Genomic DNA, 24,045 nt, shown 5'->3' with positions numbered 1-24,045 from the left:
CTTCCATACGGGCTATTGGTGCAAATGTCTCTTCAAAGTCAATTCCTTCAATTTGTGAATTGCCTTTGCACTCAAGCCTTGCCTTGTTTCTGATAACCTATCCTTCCTCATTCATTTTATTTTTGAACACCCATTTAGTTCCTATTATGTTTTTGTCCTTTGGATGAGGTACTAGCTCCCATGTCTTGTTCTTCTCAATTTGGGACATTTCTTCTTCCATGGATTTCACCGAATGAGGATCCTTACTTGCTTCTGCAAATGTTTCTGGTTCTGTCATAGATAGAAGAGCAATAACATTTCTCTTTGGTGTAATGGTAACCCTGTTTGCATCCCTTCATCTCTATTGCCAATAATCTGCTCTTGTGGATGATATTTCTAGATAAACTTCATCTTTGAAGGGGTATGAGGTGGTTCTTTCTCCTCTTCTTCTTCCTCATCTATTTCTTCTTCTTCAGGTTCTTCTTCTTTAGGTCCTTCTTCTTCAATGAAAAGATCATCTTCATATTCTTCAATTTCTTTTTCTGGAAGTCCTTCATCAACCTTTACATCAATGCTTTCCACTATTTTCTTTAGTCGAAAATTGTAGCACTTGTAAGCCTTGCTCCGTGTAGAGTATCCAAGAAATATCCCTTCATCAACCCGAGAATCAAACTTTCCTGGTGAGCCATCATTGATTTTTATGAAGCACTTGCTTCCAAAGATCTTGAAGTACTTTACTAAAGCTGGTCTTCCTTTCCATAACTCATAAGGTGTTTTTTCACAGTTTGGTCTCAATTGAGTTCGATTTAATGTATAGACAGTTGTCCCTACTGCTTCTCTCTAGAATTTCGGCTACAAGTCTGCTGCTAGTAACATTGTTCTTGCCATTTCTTGGACTGTTCGGTTTCTTCTTTCAACTACCCCATTTTGCTGAGGTGTTCTGGCAGCAGAGAATTCCCTTTTAATTCCATGAATATTACAGAACTTACTAAACTCGTTTGATGTGAATTCTCCCCCTCTATCTGTTTTGAGGCACTTAATTTTTGAATCTTTTTCATTTTCTACAAGGGCTTTTAGATTCTTAAAACATTCAAAAGTTTCAGATTTATACTTTATAAAATATATCCACATCATTCTAGTATAGTCATCAACAAATAACACAAAGTACCTTTCTCCTTGGAGTGCCTGATTTCTAGTTAGTCCACATAGATCAACATGGATGATCTCCAAGGGCTTTGATGTAGAGAGCTCCTTTGTCTTGTGGTCGGTTCTGGTTTGCTTTCCATGTTGACATGGACCACAGACTCCTTGATTTGGTTTGAACAGCCTTGGGATGTCTTGTACAGCTCTAATCTTGCTGATGTTGGCCAGATTTTCGAAGCTTGTATGTCCAAGTCGCTTGTGCCACAACCAACTTTCATCTGTCTAACTCAGGTAGCATTTATTTTCCTGAATCTTGTTCAGGATGTAAATGTTGTCTGGTGTTCTATCCCCTTTCGCCACAAGTTCCCCTGAGGAAGAGTTCCTTATTTCACAGTCTTTGGTGCTGAAGACAACCTTATGTCCTTGATCACAAATTTGGCTGACACTCAGGAGATTGTGTTTGAGCCCATCTACTAGCAGAGCATCTTGAGCTTTTCCTTTTCCGTTGATCAGAGTAACAGTTCCTTTTCCCGCAATTCTGGTAGATCCACTTCCAAAAGACACATTTCCTTCCTTTTTGCTCAATGAGACAAACTTCCTTTTGTCTCCTGTCATGTGTCTGGAACACCCGCTGTCCACAAACCAATGATTTCCATTATTTTGAGCATATAGAGTGAGGCCGCATTTATCCATGTTGGAATTCTTACTACTCGTCTTTCTTCCTTTGAGTGGGTAGTTTTGTTCATAGTGTCCATTATTGTAGCAGAATGAGCAAATTAGATCGAATTTGGTCAAGGGATCAAATGAATTGAAGGTTTTGATTTGTCCCTGCCTTTTGGGGGCATATGAATTGATTATTCAGTCCTTTAGCTTAGGTGTTACACTTCTGCGGGCCATGCAATGTTTGGCTTGATGACCAAAATTTTTATAGTGAAAACAGTGTCCAAGAAAGATGGTTTTGTACCTGTTGAAGTAGCCACGGTTTGAGTCGATTTTCTTCCTAGGAATTACTCTTGCCTCATTCTCTGGATTTGAGAAGGGCCCTTGGTGGAGTACAGGTTTATATTTGCTGTAGTATTCATAATTCTACTCCACATTCTTCTTTGGAGTAATTCTCTCTTCATTCTTCGGATCTGGGTTGGGCTTTTGATAAGATACATTTTCTTGTTTTGGATTGCAGGAAAGTGCATCGGCATAGCTTTTCGCACTATTCTTAGTGCTTGAGGATTCTCCTTTGAAACCTATTCCAGACTTGTCATGTTGGGGTTTTTGACCTTTTAGAATAGTCTCAAGTATTTGAGAGCTTTAATAGCCCTTTTTAATTTCCTCCAACTCCTTCCTTAGAGACACTATTTCGGCCTCACATTCTTCACAAGTCTCTTCTTTTTCTTTTAGCTTTGTTTGCAGGAGATCTTCTCTCCTTCTTGTTTCCTCGTTTTACACCTTGAGAGAGATGATTTTATTCTGTAGCTTTTCATTTTCTTCAATGGCACTAATTAACAATTCATCTACATTTCCTTCCAGCCCTGAGTCATCATCATTTGTGAATGCCATGAATAATGTTTCTTGGCTTTCATCATGGTCACTTTCCTCATCTGATTTCTTTTTGATGACCATAAACTCATCCTCATCAGACTCATCTTGCTTAGAGAAGAAGTTCTTCTTATTGAACCCTTTCTTTTTGTGTGCCATTCTTTTAGAATTTCCTTCATCATCACTATCATGTTTATGAGGACATTTTGCTGCATAATGACCTATTTTTCCACACTTAAAACAAATAAGAGGGTACTTGCCTTTAAGCTTAGATCCTTTCTTCAGCTTTCGTACAAATTGAGCCAATTCGGATTCCACATCGGACTCATCACTACAGTCATTCCTTTCTTTCCCCTTCTTTAACTTTGAAGCCTTGAATGCTGCATCTTTGGGGCTTGGGCCACCTTTCCTCATCTCATTGGCAGTGAGGATTCCATAGAGTTCAACCATCTTGAGGGTATATAGATGCTTTGCTTCTTCTATGGCGCTTATTTTGGAGTCAAATCTGTCTGGAAGAGATCTTAATATTTTTTTAACAATGGTACTTTCTTCAATTTTTTCATCCAATCCTTTAAGGGAGTTGACCACTTCAGCTACTCAGAGGAGGTATGCTGCAATATCTTCTTCATCTTCCATCCTCAGGCTTTCAAATTGTCTTTTATGAGTTTGAAGCTTTGCCTTCTTGACTTTTGAGTCTCCATCGTATAAGCCAACTAGCTTGTCCCACATTTCTTTGGTAGAGTCACAGTTCATGACTGTTGTGAACTCGGAATCAGTGATTCCACTAGTGATGGAGTTTAAGGCCTTTGCATTTGCAATGTAGGCTTTCCTCTCGTCTTGATCCGTTGGAAGACTTCAGTTCCAAGGGACATTAAGTAGTAGGTCATTCTCTTTTTCCGGAAATAAAAGTTAGTGCCATCGAATAGAGGAGGTCTTCTTGATGCTTCGTGATTTCTCATCATGGCTGCAGATCCTTCTTCAAGCTATTAGGCTAGTATGAAGAAGCCTGCTCTGATACCAATTGTTGGAAATACTAGAGGGGGTGAATCAGTATTTATTTTTAATTGTTCTAGTTATTACCAAAAGCATATATATATGTCTATATATAGAACACAGAAATCGACAGCTGGAATTAATGCTTTTATTAACACAAAACAATGCAATGAAGTAAATACAATATAAGTATATATCTGGTTGTGATTAGTTGCCAAGCTCCAACTTGGACTTCAGTGAGGCTCCAACATCCAGAGCACCAACTCTGTTTTTGCAATGGTTCCGCGCTTAGGAGCACCAACCCCTAAGAATGTCAGTCATGTTCAATTCTGAGGCTCCAACCTCCTACTCTGCCGCCTCTGCTGCTTCTGCTGCCTCTCACTCTGGTTATTCACCAACACAACTCGCACCACAGTTCTTTGTTTTCCTGTTTTATTCATTCCTCATGCCTCTGTCCATTCATTTCCGCTTACACTGCCTCTTAGGCTTCCTCCTTGTCGTTGTGGCTTCCTTTGCACTATGCGAGTTCACTGACTCTCTGGGGACACGTAGATTCATTTGACAGGTCCAAACAATCCACGGAGAACACATCTTCCCAGTTTACCGTAACAGTGCTCCTTTTGGCAATGATTGCAGGCATACACGGTTTTTTTTTTCACTAGTTTAACGGAGATGTTGTGTCCCGATCGCTATCATAATTGCCATGATTCACCCCTTTTAAATGACGTTCAACCTTCTGAACCATCAGAAACAACTATTGTAAGCCTTTCGGCCTAAAACACCTCGCGCAAGCCAAATATTTCATTACACAGAGTATATGAGAAAAAACAACTAGTCAAAAGACTAAGGGGCGGACTTCAAGCAATATTACACCTGCATCTAAACTGTATCGGGTCCACAGCTTAAATCGCAATCAGCGATTCGTGACTCCCGACGGTCCTTTATATGTCGGGCCCATGACATCGCCGATGGTCGACAACCGATCCACCACTAGACGCGATATTATATTAAGCCAAGTTGTGATGTCGCATCGGGTCCACAACGTTCATCGCAATCGGCGCTTGGGTGTGGCAAGGCTTCATAACATATGCGATTGTGACGGATGCGATAATAGATTAACTTATATTGCAATGTGCGGCGGGTCCACGTGGATATGCATCGCAGTCGGGAGTTGCCCCTGGTGGAGGTCCGATGCGATATCGCTATCGGCGATCGCAATGGACCGCTTGACATATTGTAGCGCCCGCTTCCGAAGTGCTGATGCGATTATCGCTATCGGCGATCGCAAGTTGCATAGGGTCAAGGCTCGACGTTAACGTAGACCCCTCATAGCGATGCGATGTGCCGGACCCGATACAACTCAACACTCCCATGTATAGAGTTTTAAGTCCGCAATTCGCCTCCGATAGTGTAATTGCCCTAGAGCCAAGTCTTCCACCTCCGTTAGTGTTTAGCCTATGTATATGGGTTTTTTGTCCGCCGATAGTGTTAAAACATGCATACATGGGTTTTACGGGCCCGATAGCATAAATGTGTATGTATAAGGTTCTACGCCCCTGATAGTGTAAAAACATATATGTATGATATATGCTCCTCCGCTTGTATCTGCATGCATATAGTTCTTTTATGGCCCGATAGCTCCCGATAATATACATGCACCCATAGCTCTGCTTGTTCCTCTGTTGCTCCGATGGCTGTCTGCGTCCTCTGTTGGCTCTGTTTGCTCCTGTACTTTGGCATATATGTATGGTGTGTATATATATATATATATATATATATGGCTCCTCTGTAGCTCTGATAGCTCTATTGTGGCATATATGGTCCCTAAGCGCTGTTTAAATGAATGCATATATATATATATATATATATATATATATATATATATATATATATATATCTATCTGAGTTTTGCTCCTCAAATATTGCCATATTGACATCAATGACAATCTGTGTCCAACAGATTTCTCTCAAACTATGAGGTATAGCTGCTAAGGAAATTCTCTGTTGGGTAGGCCAAGTTCGACACCCAAATTTTACTCTGATATTGCTTAATAAGAAAACCCTCAGATCGCTACACCGGTTTTCTTGCATTTGGTTTTTCTGGGGACATTGGTCCAAAAATAATGGTGTCATGTGGTGTGTTTGTTCTTGTTTCTTTTAGTTGCTGATGTGTAATATGTTGAGCATGCACTGGTGTTTATTTTCAGTATTTACTTTGTAAATAACTTGTTAAGGAAAAAATAACAAGTATGTAGGAATAAATAAGATAAAGTGTATGAAGGGTTTCTAAACTAAGTAAAGATAGAAACTTCAACACTTACTCTTTGAAAATCTGAATTGATAGTCTGAGCACAAGGAACCAACTCAAAGAAATCAAGCAAGTATTGTGACTGTTCCCTACAAGATGCATATTTAACAAGTCTTATGAATCAAACATATGTAAACACAAGGTACGTATATTCGTGAGTTTTAAGATTTTCTTAAATGGTTCATATAATCCTTGTTTATAGTCAGTCTAGGATAAAGATTGTAATCCCTAGATAACATACGAAAGTCTCACATTAGAAGCTTAATCCTTATCTTCTAGGGTTTACAAGTAATCTAGGATGTCAAGCAAAAGTCCTAATGTTGATTGGTAGAAGGAATAATTTGATTTTTGATATCATAGGATTCCATCCTCCATTGTTACATAGAAAATATAACTTGAGAAATTAAAATAATGTCCTTGGGATCACATGTTTTGCTTGAAAGTATTTATTACAGTTATAAAAGATCATGGCCTAATACAGAACACTCCAAGGAATCCTTACAAGGTTTGTCAAGGAACATCTCTAGGTATGTATTAGACTATACACCTTATGAAATTCTCTTATAAGATACGTTCATCATATTTTGAAATTTGCGCTACATTACTAGCATCATTATGTCTAGCTCTCTTGGATCATAAAGATCCTTGATTGGGTGATTCATCATTAGATAAATCTACCCTTATAATGGAACCATCAGAGATTGTTGAAGTGATTAATCCCCGGAGAATATAGGGCGTTAAGAACAAAGAAGTTGCTAGAGGTTCCATTCCTAGTACTAAGATCCTTGGTATTTGGAAAAGAATCTTTGGAAGAAGGATGGCTAGAGATTCATTAGAAATACACTAGCCCTGTTAATTCATAATATTGGGTCAAATTATTTTTTTTTAATCAATTCCACGGATTTCTCCCCATATTACCTATTGTAAAGAAAGGAGGAGCCGTATGAGGTGGGAATCTCATGTACAGTTTTGAAGCGGAGATCATTTCAATGGAATGAATGAACCCTAACAGATGTCAACTCAATCGGAAGGGGAATATGCGGAAGCTTTACAAAATTATTGTTAAATTCACATGGACAGCAAGAGAGATATAAAAGATAAAACATGCAAATACAATTTTATTAACAAGAGATTTACATTTATAGTACATTATGTGACTCTTGGGTTTCAGATCCCAAGGTCTCTTGGACAACTTTGGTCTATTCGGCTTCCACACTAACCCATTTAGGATTAGGTGTCCAACATTCCCCCCCTTAATCCGAAGGGTTATGTATGAGTCCAAGAAGAGAGCTGTAATACAAAATGTGCAAAAAATGCATGGCAGCACTAGGCTGAATGTGCTCTATGAAATGTTGGTAAAAAGGGCGGTAGTTTGAGGATGACCACCAACACTGGAACGCTTAGTGCAGTTCCCGGAACTCTTCCAAAACTGGCAAGAAACTGAAGTTTTCTACTAGAGGAAGTGATCCTATTGTTTTAAAGAGGGAAACCTTCAACCATAAAAGGGAGGTCTCACCACACATAAAAGGTAAAACTTCAACCTGAAAAGGGAAGTCTCAACCTGTGATGGTTTAAGGATGACCAACAACTTTGGAATGCTTAATGCAATTCCTGGAACTCTTCCAAAACTGGCAAGAAGCTGGAGTCTTCTGCTAGAGGAAGTGTTCTCAATTTTGTTCCTGGAATGCTTCCAAAACTGGCAAGAAGCTGAAGTCTTCTGCTAGAGGAAGTGTCCCAGATTGCCAACTGAAGTCATGTTCACGGGCATCTTTGTCTCTGGCTACAACTCTGAAACTGGTGTGGCAGGTTGTGGCTCAGGCTCGCTTGATGTGACTTTGAAGCTTGTAGATGACCATCATTTCCCCCCCTGTCAGATACAAGGTGAGATGATGGAGAAAACTCAACTGCAAGACTGTTCAATATTCTGGAACAAGTTCTGACATGTGTTTGGAATATCTTCTTGGCTGTTGATGCCCATTGCCAAGAAGCGATCCATCCAAGATGAATCTTTGTTCTTGCAGGGCGTTTGTTTCTGAAGCATCTGTGTGAAGGATGGCTAGTTTTATGACAATGCTTACATGGATGAAGATCAAAACAGTGATCTTTCAAATGGCCAACTCGGTCACAGTGTTGGCATTTCACGATCTGTTATTTTTGTTGTTGTTGTTGCTGTGGAAGAGGAGAGAGTCTGGAACAGCGGAAGCTGAACTGTCATGAGGAGCAGCTGAACTGTCATGAGGAGCAGCTGAACTGTCATGAATGAATCCAGCACTCTGAAACTGAATGGGCTTGGCATAGCCTGGAATATGAAAGGACAAGTCCTTGCCATATCCAAGACCAGTTCTGTGCTTGTTGTGGACAAGCTATTCCCAAGGTCTGATGATGGGCTTGGGAAGTGCAGATTGAGTTTCTGCATCTGCATGTACAACAGCTGCTTTATTGGGTTCTGGATCTGATTCAACCTCAATCTTACTAATTTCACCACTTGCTGGTTTAACCTTGAACAACATATTGTTTTGAGCAGAAAACAATGTGGAATGACAAATCTGTTGAAGCTCATCTTGCTGGAATTGAGATTCTAGTTGCAAAAAATCAATCTTTTCTTGTGCATCATGTAGACAGGTCTGAATGTCAGAAAGAGTGTCTTTGCTGACATTTACCTTCCCATCAATAGTAGAGTGTATTAGTGTATTCAGTAACTCTAATACATCATCAAATCTAGCCATTTTCTCCAACTATAATACCTTGCGCTATAATTTACACAAAATTGGTTGATTAAATGAGAATTTGCAGGTTTGCAAACCAAATGAACTATAACTGCAATCAATATAACCGCTCTTTTGTCCACCACCAGCACCGGCACTTTTGCAGCATGAAAAAGTCTGCAACCTTATATTCTGATTTTGAGCCAAAAAAATGCAATAGAGATTACAAAGATAAGGAATTAGGGAACCTGGTATCGATTTCTTCACAGTGAGATCAACCTTCTATGACAAAGATAACTTCTACAGTATGCCTTCGAATTCCCAGCTCATGCTCTGTAATTTATTCAACTACCAACATGTACACAATTGTGGTACCCACAACAAGAAACTCGACCAAGAATGAGCAGTGAGAATAACAACTCATCTAGCGAACAAGGGACGAGTTCAACCTTTATATAGCAAGCAACCTCAGCAAACAGACCTGCGGGCCTTTGCGAGCAATAACGATTCAATCATTCACCAGCAACAGCAACAACAATAGATGGGAATACTTCAGCAGCTAAACCTGCACGCCTTTCCGACCTGCGTGCTTTTGTGAGCAATAACGATTCAACGATATACCAACAACAACAATAATAACAAATGGAATTACTTCAACAGTTTACCCAGCAGTAACAATTCAGCGAACTCAGCCGGCGATGGCACGATGAAACGATATCCAATTCTGGCTCTTTCTATGGAATGAATGACGGAAATGAATCGTCAATGTCAGCGAATCAGCGGTTTTGTTGGACTGACGAAATGGCCCGGCGCTGTTTATAAAGCAAATGACAGAAGCCGGCACGACTTCTTGTGGAGCACCTCCAAATCGAAACGTCCAATCCAATGGAGAATGGCCACGGCATCACCGACGATTAAAACATTAAGAGAATTTTAAAAATTACGCAATCCCTCTGACTGACACCTCTGAGTTCTCATTAATCTTTTCCTTCTACGCCCAATCTTCCGTTTCCTCCACCACCGAAATATCTTAAATTTGGCGGAAATTTTCGTATCTCAGGTCCGTATCAGTGAAATTGAGTTTATTTGTAGCGATTCCGTCATAGGCGAACACCAAAAAATAGTTGAGAAACGTTAACCAGAGATGTTGGCGTGTGGGGTAACCACGTGTATACCAGGAGAGGAGGTCTGTGTATACAAACAGATGTAAATCTTTGCCGCCGTTAGTACGATGCTTTCAAAGCCTTATGGATCGTTGTCCAATCCCAAAAGACCACTGCTCTGCCCAAGACCTTCCTTTCTTTTCAGATAACAAATCAAGCAAACATCGCGGTTCAAACTTCAAACTGCAAGCCAAGACTCACGAGTCTTTGACTAATCTAACTAAAGAAGAGAATGAATTCTTTCTCAGTCAAATGGGCACATAAACACCCAAAAATGTTCGGTACATGAATATGAATATCTGTCGATGATTGCAAACCAGGGCTTAGATGACCGCCTACTACACCGTGCTAAAGACTTCTGATAGCCACGAAGGACGTCTTTCCATATATAAAGTGACTCCAAATCATCAGCAGCAGCACACACTCACGTTAATTTATGAATACCAGCTAGGCATACTGCACGGCATAACAGGCTGTTTAATGTCCCGAATTCGTCAGGTGTCTCAGTGCAAAAAACTTACATAACTTGATGCAAATGATAGGTCTGCATCTCTTTTCCTTGCGGGTCAACGTCCATCTCTTCTCCTTTCGGGCTGTGCACTTCTTCTACGTGTCCAAGGATATCCTTCAGGCAACGGAACCAATTTACAAAAGAATTTATATATAAAAAATGGCTACATACATGGATCTACCTCCACGCTCCATGAATTTATCGTTTTGGAGAACTCATTAAACATTCTTTCACACTTCCAACTTTCTGCTATTTTATTCCACGAACCCCAAACTCCAACAACTGTAAATCTGAATCCTCTACACACCGCCGAGAAGAAGAACCCTTTCTTTTGCAATTGATTCAATCTGTGAGTTGGGTTAACAGAGGTTAAGCATTTTCATGTGTTTGACGCAACTGCTATGGCTGCGAGAATGGTTATCAAGAAAATGGCTACGAAAACGGTTACAAAGATCGCGTCCTTAAGGGAAGCGTTAAGTGAAGCTGTTCCAAAGACTCCTTTACAGATTAGTGAAGGAAGGTGAAACTGAAGTGCATCAACTAATGAGGAGGTATCTATTAACAGATGATAGGGAGTTCATGCCTTCGGTTCTGTGCATTGCAGCATCTGAGCTCGTTGGAGAAGAGGATAATTTGATCGCCATGCCCTCTTTCTAGCGCCATCACAATGGTTAAAATAATCTGTGTAATAAATTGCGAGTTGTAGTCTATGAAGAAAGGTATTGTTGATGCTACCGACGTGGTTGCTTATTGTGTGGAAGCGGTGGCTGTTCTGGAAGGTGGCACCCTTATTGCACGTGCGAGTGCTCCACGGTCCGATGGAGAATGCTTTGATGGAGAAAACGCTGCTATGATGCGAATATGATGGACAGAGGCGTTTTTCTTAGAAGAACAGTGCAGAATGGCAGAGACATAATGCGAATATGATGGACAGAGGCGTTTTTCTTAGAAGAACAGTGCAGAATGGCAGAGACATAATGCGAATATGATGGACAGAGAGCGTTTTTCTGCGCTATTTCCCAATACCATTCGACCAACTTTCTCCATTGCCCGAAGCAAACATTCATGCACATCAATCAGTCAATAAAGTGGAGCATACATACCAGTTCACTTGTTCAAACGTTTTGTATATAATGCAAATTGCTCCACAATCTCTGCACCATCTGTATCGCAACACCTGTCATAACTGTCATACATAAAATATAACGATTCATCTGCTTATGCTACGGCCTCTTTAATCACACGGTTTCCACAATTCACAGGAGCACACATGCCATCCATCATATCATTTCCAAAGCCACGTTCTGAGACAGTGTTTAATGTGGGGCAGCGTTCACTGTTAGGCAAAAACCCTTGACCAATTTCACAAGAAAAAACCAAATCATTCTACACAGGTTCTGTGCAGGAAAATGTATTAAAAGAGCAGTAGTGATAGATAAATTAGTTCCATTAGTTCCAGGAACATATCTCAGAAGTGCGGTGACATATAATTAATTCCTTTGGACAAAAATGGGATACATACAAGGAACAATTTGAGAAGCAAACTCAGACCAGTGTTCAAAGGGAGAGTGCACAAGGATTCATTAATTGAAATAAAACGGCCAACACCCCAGAAGATATATCAATTCCAATTCATATCAAAAACCACAAAAATTAGTGGCTCAAATATGAGCAGGGCAGGATATCGTCTGCTCTGATACCATGTTAAATTCACATGGACAGCAAGAGAGATATAAAAGATAAAACATGCAAATACAATTTTATTAACAAGAGATTTACATTTATAGTACATTATGTGACTCTTGGGTTTTAGATCCCAAGGTCTCTTGGACTGCTTTGGTCTATTCGGCTTCCACACTAACCCATTTAGGATTAGGTGTCCAACAATTATTATGAAGCTATGCGACTGGAAACTGACCCTTATGATCGAAGTTATATACTATATAATATAGGTCTTGTGCATACAAGTAATGGGGAACATAAGAAGGCTTTGGAATATTATTTCCAAGCATTAGAATGGAACCCATCCTTTACACAAGCTCTTAATAATACAGCCTTGATCTGTCATTACGTGCGACTAGCTGTACCATAGAATAAATTAGTTAATAACTACTACGAGTAAGGACAAAAGAAAAGGATTTCTACATATGCACCATCCCAAGTAACGGTTTTTATCAACTGTAGTGAAAAAAGCCATCTCTCATAGGAGCCCGAATATGAATAGAATCAATAGATAGAGCCTAAATATTCCATGGATAAAAAATTCAATTGATGATGGAAGCACCATAAATATCAATTATTCAAAGAAGGTTCAGGCTGATACGATCAAATCTGCTCATTGGAAGAATCAAGAATCAACTTATGTAATAGAGTTGATCTACTAAGCTATTGAGCAGCGGTGCAGCATCAGATCCTAAAGATGTGGATTACTCCAGCCAGAGAGTACTCTCCAAAAATTCTATACGGGACTGAGATAGTTACCTTGCAAAAAGACTTTGATTTGGACAATCAATCTGAATTATAGAAAGAGATATACTTCATATTTTTTAGGGTAGGAGAAAAGATAGACCCTGATCATTGAATTGATTGGAAGTGAAATCAGAAACTCATGTCATTGACTTTATTTGGTCCTTTGGTTAATATGAACTCCCAAGGAATCATCTCCAATTCTTTGGAAATTTTGGTAGAAGACTAAAGAATAGTGGATTGAGCCATATGAGGTAGGAAACTCTCAAGTATGGTTTTGAGGGAAGAAAACTTTTCCAAGTTGACCTATCCCGACCGAGGAGAACAGGCCATTCGACAGGGAGATCCTGAAACTGCGGAGGCTTGGTTCGATCCTGAAACTGTGGAGGCTTGGTTCGATCCTGAAACTGTGGAGGCTTGGTTCGATCAAGCTGTTGAGTATTGGGAACAAGCTATAGCACTTGCTTCGGGCAATTACACGAAGCAAAAAATTGGTTAAAGATTACAGGATGCTTTGGAGAATGAGAGTGTCTATTATTGAGTAATCGTTTTCATTATTGAATATCTGACTCGAAATCAATGGGATTTTTCCACAATATTCCCAAAAATTAGATTCTATTTCGTCGACATCTTATAGGAATATATTTACAATATAAAAATAATACCTTTTCTGATTCTAGATTGTTGATGGATCTTCTTGATAGGGATAAAATCCATCCGGAGATGGTTTTCATTAATGATCTATCAATAACAATTTATAATGGATGGCCTTTTGTATGGGGACATACAGAGGAGTATCAATATATATATATATATATATATATATATATATCCATCTAGAAATGGTGTAATAATCACCGTTGCTTTTTCCATTACACTGGAAAGACTTTTCTGCATGGTAACAACCCACAGTCCATTGAGCACCTCAAAGATATGTCATAATAAAATTGAACACCTGCCTCAGATCGACTCCCGTATCATAGTTGCTCCAGTCATAAACTAGAAAATAAGGGGAGAAATGAGTTGAGATATATCTCTCAGAAGTTCACTAATTGCTATTGGCAGGTTTCTTCTTATTTATGTCCCGTGCGAAAAGGGGAAAATTCAATGATCATTCGTTCACCGAAACTAGAAGTAAAGATCATAGTGGGGAGAGATCTTGTAAAAACCTCTTTTGAAAAATGGGCCAAACCCAGGCATTTCTCAAGGACGCTAGCTAAAGGCCCTGATACTACCACTTGGATCTGGAACTTACATCCTGATGCTCACAATTTTGATAGCCATACTAATGGTTTGGAAGAGATTTCTCGCAAAGTCTTTAGCGCTCATTTTGGTCAACTAGCCATCATCTTTATTTGGCTAAGTGGGATGTACTTTCACGACGCTTTTTTCTCTAATTATGAAGCATGGTTGGCTGATCCCACTCACATTAAACCCAGTGCCCAAGTAGTTTGGCCAATAGTAGGCCAAGAAATATTGAATGGGGATATAGGTGGAGGTTTTCAAGGGATACAAATAACCTTTGGGTTCTTCCAAATTTGGCGAGCATCTGGAATAACCAGTGAGTTACGACTTTATTGCACTGCAATTGGTGCATTGATCTTTGCAGCGTTAATGCTTTTTGCTGGTTGGTTCCATTATCACAAAGCTGCCCCAAAATTGGCTTGGTTCCAAGATGTAGAATCCATGTTGAACCATCATTTAGCAGGGTTACTAGGACGTGGATCTCTATCTTGGGCAGGACATCAAATACACGTCTCTCTACCCATTAACCAACTTCTATACGCTGGAGTGGATCTTAAAGAGATACCACTTCCTCATGAATTTATTTTGAATTGCGATCTTTTGGCTCAACTTTATCCCAATTTTGCTAAGGGGTTGACCTTATTTTCACCCTGAATTGGTCGGAATATTCAAACTTTTGACTTTTCATGGAGGATTAAATCTAGTAACTGGGGATTCGTGGTTGACCGATACCGCACATCATCATTTGGCTATTGCAGTGCTTTTCCTGATAGCCGATCATATGTATAAGACCAATTAGCACATTGGCCATAACCTCAAGGACCTTTTAGAAGTTCATAAAGGTCCATTTACGGGGGAGGTCCCTACTTAACAAGATGCATATTCAACAAGTCTTATGAATCAAAGGTATGTAAACACAAGGTACATATATTCGTGAGCTTTTAGATTTTCTTAAATGGTTCATATAATCCTTATTTATAGTCAGTCTAGGATAAAGATTGTAATCCCTAGATAACATATGAAAGTCTCCCATTAGAACCTTAATCCTTATCTTCTAGGGTTTCCAAGTAATCTAGGATGTCAAGCAAAAGTCCTAATGTTGATTGGTAGAAGGAATAACTTGATCTTCGATATCATAGGATTCCATCCTCCATTGTTACATAGAAAATCTAACTTTAGAAATTAAAATAATGTTCTTGGGATCACATGTTTTGCTTGAAAGTATTTATTACAGGCATAAAAGATCATTGACCTAATACAGAACACTCCAAGGAATCCTTACAAAGTTTGTCAAGGAACATCTCTATGTATGTATTAGACTATACACCTTATGAAATTCTCTTATAAGATATGTTCATCATATTTTGAAATTTGCGCTACATTACTAATATCATTATGTCTAGCTCTCTTGGATCATGAAGATTCTTGATTGGGTGATTCATAATTATATAAATCTACCCTCCTCATATCTTTGATTATTTATGTGGAACCCTAAAAGGGCTCTCTGGAAAAAACCGTAACCTAAGGGTATGTTAATGATAATGTGTGAAACCTTAGCTTGCTTAGGGTTATTTGAAAATGTTATTTGAAGTTTTTGATGATGTCATGTTTGGGGTTTTGGTATGAGTTTTGAAACCCTAACTTGTTAGGGTTGAATGATAATGTCTGAAATCTCAATCCTTTGAAGTATTGATAATTTAGGGTTTTCTATGTTTTGTACTGAAACCCTATAATATTTGGGTTTGGTAGAGTTTATAAGCAAGAACCTTATAATGTCTTAGAAATGAAATCCTTGACATGTGTGTGTTTGTCCAATCAAACCCTAGTCTGATCAAGTTTGTTATATTTTTAACTCTTATTGATATTTATGTAGTTGGGTTTGACTGACACATGTTATGAGATGCCTGTGCATGATGATGATATCCTAGATGTGTGAGTTGACTTTTTTGTTGATGGTCATGAGTCCTAGGGTTTGGAACTAAGCTCTTGTCGAAGTTTGTTTCTCTAGGATGGTAGTATTTGTGAATTCTAGGGTTTTGGAGTTAAACCTTAGTAGAAGTGAAAATCTTTGATGAATGATGACAATGTGATAATTCAAGATTTGTGCAAGATTGTTGAAATCTGAGTTTTAGTTATGATGGATGTTTGAGTGTTTGAGAAAATCAAGGGTTTGTAACAAATCCTAGTGAAAGCTAGTCATGTTGTTGATTGAGCTATGATTGGTCTTGATTGTTGAATCTCTTGTATGAAATCTAGGGTTTGTATGATGACAACGTGATAATTTGAGATTTGTGTAAGATTGTTGAAATCTGAGTTTTAGTTATGATGGATGTTTGAGTGTTTGAGAAAATCTAGGGTTTGTAACAAATCCTAGTGAAATCTAGTCATGTTGTTGATTGACCTATGATTGGTCTTGATTGTTGAATCTCTTGTATGAAATCTAGGCTTTGTATGAAACCTTAGTAGGAAGTCTAACATATGAATTTTGAAAGTTGGTTGGATACATTGTGAATCTATATTTGTTTGAATTATTTCTAGGGTTTATTATATAATGTAGTAGGGTATGACATATCTCTAGAAGAAACATTGAAACCATAGATGTAATAGAGGTTGTTATGAATTGCTCAGAGTCTTGATGATATAGTCTAGGGTTTATGACAAACAAAAAGAACCTAACAAGAAGTTGAAAAGTATGTGTCTCTTGTATGTAACCAAGTTTGAGTATTTTGATGTCTAAAGTTGAATGCTTTCGTGATTTTGATATGATTAACTTCATGCTTCTATAGATTTGGTTGTACTTGCTATCTAAGTTGTGCAGGTACGTGATCTTCAAGATAGTGAAGATGTTCGTAAAGAAAAGTTGATGTGATAAGCGTGATGTGAATGGTGATGGTAATGATAACTCTAGTGAGAAGGATGGAAGCCATGAAAGATTCTCCGATGTTGTAAGTAGAACTCCCTAAAATTAAGAGGGAGCCTGGATGAAATCTCCCTAGGACAAGAGGGAGCTTGAATGAAAGAAATCTCCCTAGATTAAGAGGGAGCGCGAATAAAAGGAATCTCCCTTGAGAGGGGGCTTATATCATAGTCATGATGGAAACCTTGATAGAAGAAGTTGGAGAATGTATTTTTGAAGGGTTGCTGAGATAAGAAAAAGCCAGATCGATTTGTGGAATATGTTGCTGCATGAGAAGTAGGAAAGGAAGTTGCATGGTTGAGGACTCTTCTGTCAAGATTCATTGTAAAAGCTCAAAGTCCTACTGTGGAAAGTTGAGAGGCAATATCAAGTTGTCTGGAAGACCCCAGAGGTTTGTATATGTTTATCTACATTTGAAAGTTTGTTACTGATTAGGGTTGTGTTTGTATAAGTAAATCTCTCAGAAGTTTGATAGCATGTTTTGACATGCTTAGAGTTTTCAATCAATTTGATTGGGAGAGATTTGGAAGGACTTGTTACAAATTGGAATAATCGGGAAGTTGAGGCTTTGTGAGTGAGACATTGCTTGGGAGGACATCTGGCTGACACTTTGTGTTGATGCCTAGTTCCCAAAGTAGGGAGGGTAACGTTGGTCGTAGAGCGTTGACCTTGGATACGCACCTAAGATCCCTGGGTTGATGGGTAGAAAGTAAGCTTGATGGTACCTAGACTAGCTAAAAGCTTTAGTCCATCTTAGTCCCACCTGCATAGATTGCCCTGATCAGGAATCTAGTCCTTGGTATTGCGGTGCCTAAATTGTTGGATGACCTTGAATAGATTGCCCTGATCAGGAATCTAGTCCCTGGTATTGCGGTACCTACACTGTTGGAGGACCTTGGATAGATGGCCCTTGTCAAGAATCTAGTCCATAGCATTGCGGTGCCTAAACTTCTTCATAGATTATGTGTTTTGAGATCTCCTTTGTACCTCTATGGTTATGCGTAAATATGAATACCTCCCTAGTTAAGAGGGAGTATTGAAGAATGTAACTAGGTTCGGTCTTCATAATTGTACTTAGTCAAAATGTAATATATTTGTCAAAAGAAAGCAAAAAGTATTTTATTATTAATTGAATTGACTTTTTAAAGCATGGGTTTCATGCTTGGGTCAATTGTCATAGGTCGAGCCTCCATTGTAGGCTTTAGGATTATTTATTTAAGTCAATTCTTGTTTGGTCAAAGACTCCTCCATCAAAGTCTCCTTGTTGTCGGCCTCAAGTAAATCATCATCAAGTCGGCCTATAAGTCGGGCTAATCTTATATAGAGACACATCTCTTCAAGAATTCATGTCGGCCTATTTCACATGGAAACAACTATATATACAAGCCTAAGGACTTCACATCAAGCATAGTGAAAGAGCTTGGATTTCAGAGAGATGAATTCACAGGATCTCAGAGACTAGTGCGGAAATCACAGTTCGGTGCTATCACAGTATAGAAGCTCGGTGTTATTGCAGTGAAGAAGTTCGGTGCTACCTCAGTGATGAAGTCCGAATATTACAATGAAGTCTTGGTATATTACAGTGAGGAAACTCGGATCATTGCAGGACCAAGATTTGAGTTTGGGGCAGTCATCACAGGATCGAGGGCAAGAGTATATTACAATGTTGATCATCATTGTTGGACCGAAGCATATATTACAGTATTGGACAGAGATTAACTTTGTTATGTGACCAAGTTATCAAATAACTACTACTCATACAGAACTGAAGCATGAAGCATACTACCGGACTGTGTCATCACAATGAGAATCGAAGCTTGTCTGATGCATCATCTAATTGTTGCAAGGAAGAACACATTGAAGAATGCAATACTAATCACAAGGTTGACTTGATGGAGGAATTCTCTACTATAGGTTGTGAAGGTCTTGGTCGTCTCATCTTGTTTTTGAATCTATTGAAGGAAGAATTTTGACCGTTTTCCCCTAGAGAGGGGTTTTGCCCTAGCTGTGTGCCTACATCTTGTGTCCTCTACTATTTTTTGTTTGGCATTAGTCTTAATAATAAAGAAAAGATAAATCGAATGAAAGAATAATAATTATGAAACATCACAAGATAATGTCATAATAAGAGAAGTCGATTAATTGCCACACTTTGGATTTCTCAACAATATTTGCCTTCAATAATTTGACTTGCTGCTCTACACACCGTTGCATTTTCAGTTATTACCTGGACAACATTTTTTGGCCTCACCATTTAAATCACTTCAATTAAAATGTAAGCAGTGAATTGGGAATCTTTCAGCTGCCACTCACAATCCATTACCTTCAAAAGCGTTGCCCCCTTTGGGCTTTGAGCAATCACGTTGATCAAAGGCCTATTTCTTTGATCTTTCCATCCATCAGAGATGAGGGACACCCCTAAAATGTGCGATGAATTACAAATGGGGCTTAATTTAGCCTCCAAATCTAACTTCTCAACACTCAACATTGTAGTGCGGACCTTCTCATATCCAGGGCTCTTGTACCCTTTTGGGGCTTCATTCATTGCTTTGATCATCTTTGCCCAGTAAGGAGATCACACAAGGTTAAAGGGAAGGCCATTTGCATAAATGCATTGACCTATAGCTGCATTTGTTGTCTCTCGAGCATCATTATTAAAACTCTTTTCAAGCAGCCCCAAATTAGACTGCTTTGAACTAGGGTTGCCAATTCCATAAGAGGGAATTGGAGGCCTTGATGAAGATGATTCCAACCTTGTTGTTTGTTTGAATTGAGAGACGGGATTTGCCTTATTTTTTCGTTCCGATATTTTACAAGTTTTTCCTTGCTCAAAACTTTTCTCTCTATCCCATTCTCTTTAGGTGAGCCAGTGCATATTCAAATCCCATTGCCTCTTAACCCAGGTAAATGTGCTTTATCCCAGGTGTATGATCCCTTCAACTCCTTTTGACACTCATTGGAAACCCATGCCAATGATCCCCCTCCTTTGATCTTCCCTACAACAGTTACATATTTCCAAAGTGGTGACTTCTTGTCAACTTTAGAGATAGATTCAATTTCATGTTCCTCTGACTCACAAATGACTTAACTTGAATTTGCCATGATGACGATGTAAATAAAACTGCAAAATAAAATTGGCAATTACAATTTCAGACTCAAATAATTTTAAAAAAGGTTTGTTGATATTCTAGTGAAATAATAAATATTTGTTTATACTTTCCGACGACTTAGAGAATTAGAGAGGTATAGTTTCTCCTCTATCACATGACACAAACAAGTTCGCTTGACCAAGTACTACCTATAAGGCTATAAGCATTTAAGAAAACAAAACCGTGGAAGCATTCTTTTCTCTACAGTGGGATTTTAATGGTCCTCTGGTTGCTGGTGCATTGTTTACAAAACACAGATATTCTGATTGACATATTTAAATGGACAACTCGTGATAATGTGTAGCCACATTCCACACTTAAAACATCACATAATTCTTCCTTTGTTGTCAGTTTTGATTTTGGTTCAAAGCTTAATTCTATGGTTGTGCCTGCATTGTATATAAGTTGCCCCAATTTGGAGGTGCAACATTATAGTATCCAAGTCAAGGGTGTAGTCTTGGTGGTTAAGGCTATGGTAGCATGGTGAATTGAAGAGAGGGATGTGATGTATTGGTGACATGATATTGATAATTGGGGGCAGTGTTTTGTGCAAGAACACATATACTAGGGCTAGGTGGGGTGGGTGGTCAATGAGAAGCCATTTTGAGTGACTTGTTCTGCCTCCATTTTTAACTTGGATGTGGTGCAGTTTTCCTTTTGTCTATAATGTTCCTCACTGTGGATGATGAGTTCTTGGCCCAGTCCTTGATAGCTAGTTTAGTTGCTTTAAGCTTTTGCTCCCAAATGTGGACAAGGGAGTCATCCACCCTCCAAGTTTTTTGAAATGAGATCATAAACTGTGTTGTCCCACATCCATAAAGGGTTAAATTTGAAAGGTGTAGGGATGAAAATTGGTCATTAGAGTGGGATGAAAAGATTACTTTAGGGTTTCATTTAGTGATGAGTTTTATGTATCGTGGCTAGTGCACGAATAGCTATGTGGATTATGCCTGCAAGTGTTGTGAATAAAACTGAGATTCTTAGGATCACAACCTTGGTTTTCACAGCATGAAGATTCAAATTTTGTTGCTGACCTTATGTTTTGGCATGCAAGATTTATAAATTTTAAAATGGTATCCGTGGCTTTTGGATGGTGCATTGGCTAACTTCTTGTTGTTGCTCAATGTTGGAGGATGGTTTAGGTGTGGGCATGATCATTTCCAATGTCGCATCACATTAAGCAATCAATTGCAAATTATTTCCCCATTTCTAACTATTCACTCTGGAGTCCGAGATGTAATAGCATCGAAAACCTCATGGTTCTTAACTCGTCTGCTTGCCTGGAAGTTAGAACAATGGAACCGCTTACAGTGGCGGCTTAACTGCAACTTTGGAAACCTGGCTCCGACTTAGGGTTTGACCGTGGCAGCTCCAACGGAGTCACAAATGGTTGTCACGGCTCCAATAGATGGCTCTTACCGTCTTACGATTCCAACAAGCACACGACGGCTCTTTAACAATGGCTCAAGAGTCGAATGAGTCAATCAACGAATGAGGCGGCCCGACAGGTTAGGTTAAAAGTGTTCACTTGATCGAGTCGTTTAACTTTAATCTGACCCCGTCAATTAAAAATTCAATCCGACAACCAAATAAAAATTTGCCCGTTCTTGGTGATTGGTCGATTTTATCTATTCCCGACTCGACGTGTTTTCGTTATCTGATCCGTTTCTGAAAATACGCGATCCGTACGAAAATCGTGATACGGATCTAAAATGCCTTAAAACGTGAAGATCCATTTCCCTTCAGCAATTGCACGTTTCGAAAAGACTGAAACAGGAGTGATAAGTATCCAATCCGTTTCCAAGCTGGATCGTACACGTTTCAGTACCTGAAATGGTGATCGCCGTTTCAGAGGCTTAAGGATGGCGTTTCTGGCAACTTAGAATAAAACCCTTCTCACCCTGTTTGAGAGGATCATTTGTAAGATGTGTGCGAGAAATGTCTGAGGAAGATATTGGGCATGGGATTTTTCAACTTGAGTTTTGGCATTGAAATTTTTTGGACTCGAAAGTTTTTAGTTTTTTCTGTTCATTCTACACCAGATCATTAATATGATATGATGCAGGCTTTGGAAATTTGGCTTTGTGACTGGAGAGATTGTGAGGGTGTGATGTAACAAATCTTTCATCATATGATGAAACTCTTAGCTACTTGTGCAGACACCTGCCCCTTAAAAGAATTATTCAACTTCTGCATAATGCAAAAACCTTCTTTTGGACAATAACTGATTTATTGTTATGTCATTGTACACGTGATCTTGACCTACAACTTGAGATTTGTTCTGTTACACTAGTTGGTAAGAGAATTTGCATCAGGGTTTTGTGCACGTGTATGTTCAATGGCTGATTTGTTCATTCTAGATTGTTTCCAACCATCTATATACATTGAAGATAATTAAATTCTCTTTGTTGTAATTTCATACTTCGATTATAAATAAGGATCTTTAAGTTTTCAATCATTTTTATTTATTACTTTAGCTGAACTTTATTTTGCATGCATTTTTCATAGGATGGAAAATAAAATGTAGCATGATATTTTACTCGTACTGGACTAAAAATTGATACCAAAATCTCCTCCCATGTGTGATTACATTTTAGATGTTATAAACCTGTGAATGCTGTGAGCATCTCACTTGCAACGAAACTTGATTGTGCATTTTTCACTTTGGATCTTCTATGGATGCAGTAAATGATCAATAGTAGTTTGGATATACCTAGTGGTGATTATGTTCTTATCTGAAACATTTCTTGGCTACTTATTGCAGTTCCTCATGCTGGGTTTGGATTGGGTTTCGAGAGGCTTGTCCAATTTGCAACTGGAATGGAGAACATCCGAGATGTTATACCATTTCCAAGAACTCCTGGCTCTGCAGAATTTTAGGTTCAAATGAGAATTTTTGTAGTTGAAATTAAATATGATTACATATGGTGATGCTGTTGATATATATATATATATATATATATTATTTTTATTTTTGTTGCAACATGTAAACTTTTCTTTGCACAAGAAATGAGGACCTGTTCCCACTCTTTTTCCTTCTGTGCAGATGACCTCCCAGGGTGGTGTAGAGTGAGAAGAAATATTGATATGCTTTCAAAGAGTTCTTGAAAAGGAGAAAGAGAAATTAGAAATCAAATGTTGATCAGTGTCTCTAGTCATTGTCCTTAATGAATATGATAAGCAATTTGAGATCCAATTAAACGTAGTTTTTTTAGGTAAAATCAGGTGCTTTTTCCATACTTTCAAAACATATTATAACACTCCTGTAATTGTTTGAGTGGATAACTATCGCTGTGCTAACCAACTATACGAACTAATTACTAATCTGTTAATGTATATATATTTAATGGTGATTGTGCATCGTAGATGCTTTTAGATTTAGTAATAAATAAGTCAAGATGACTTGTGTTTCATCTCCCATGAGACTCTTAATCTTTCAGCCATGGGACTTGAGATGCAGTAGAATCATATTGATCATTTTTTAATAATGAATTGAAGTGATTATTCTCTCATTTTGTTGTGTATTATTGTCCATGTGTTTCTTGTGTGTAAATTTGATATGGTATCAGAGCCAAGAGAAGGCAGGTGAATGCCTAGGGGCTGCATTGATCAGTGGTCTGAGGGACTTTTTGCGGACAATTTGGACAGGGAAACAAACCAAGTTCTACATCAATGGTGGAAAGGTTGAGTATTGAGCAAAGATTTGCTCTCATCCAACAGGTGAGTCAATGGTCAAACTGAGGTTGGTGGCATGGTTTGTTCTACACCAGCCTTGCTGAAAAAGTCATTTCCAGTTGGTGATTGTAGACATTACCTTGAACTGGACCTCAAATGTTTTACTTGGTCTAAGCAATTCTATGTATTTTCCAGAATGACCATTAAGGGTGCAATTGATGTGTTTATTTTTTTTAATGGTCATTATTGTTGAGTGGT

General features: G+C 38.6%; 1 protein-coding gene across 2 annotated transcripts in view; it reads left to right on the top strand.

The window, feature by feature from the left end:
* Positions 1–23,624, top strand: part of LOC149256637 (asparagine--tRNA ligase, chloroplastic/mitochondrial-like) — a 346,887-nt gene extending 323,263 nt beyond the window's left edge. For both annotated transcript variants that reach the window (XM_089460808.1, XM_089460807.1), the window contains 2 exons: positions 22,877–22,992; positions 23,159–23,624. In XM_089460808.1, coding sequence (XP_089316934.1) covers positions 22,877–22,992 — 116 coding nt within the window. In that variant the 3' untranslated portion in view covers positions 23,159–23,624. The remainder of the gene's footprint in view (positions 1–22,876; positions 22,993–23,158) is intronic.
* Positions 23,625–24,045: the final 421 nt, after the last annotated feature.

Source organism: Pinus tabuliformis, chromosome 7 (assembly GCF_031772625.1).
Source record: "Pinus tabuliformis cultivar Carrire ecotype Pingquan chromosome 7, CPIR1, whole genome shotgun sequence".
NCBI lineage: Eukaryota > Viridiplantae > Streptophyta > Pinopsida > Pinales > Pinaceae > Pinus > Pinus tabuliformis.
This window is presented reverse-complemented; position numbering and strand designations above follow the sequence as displayed.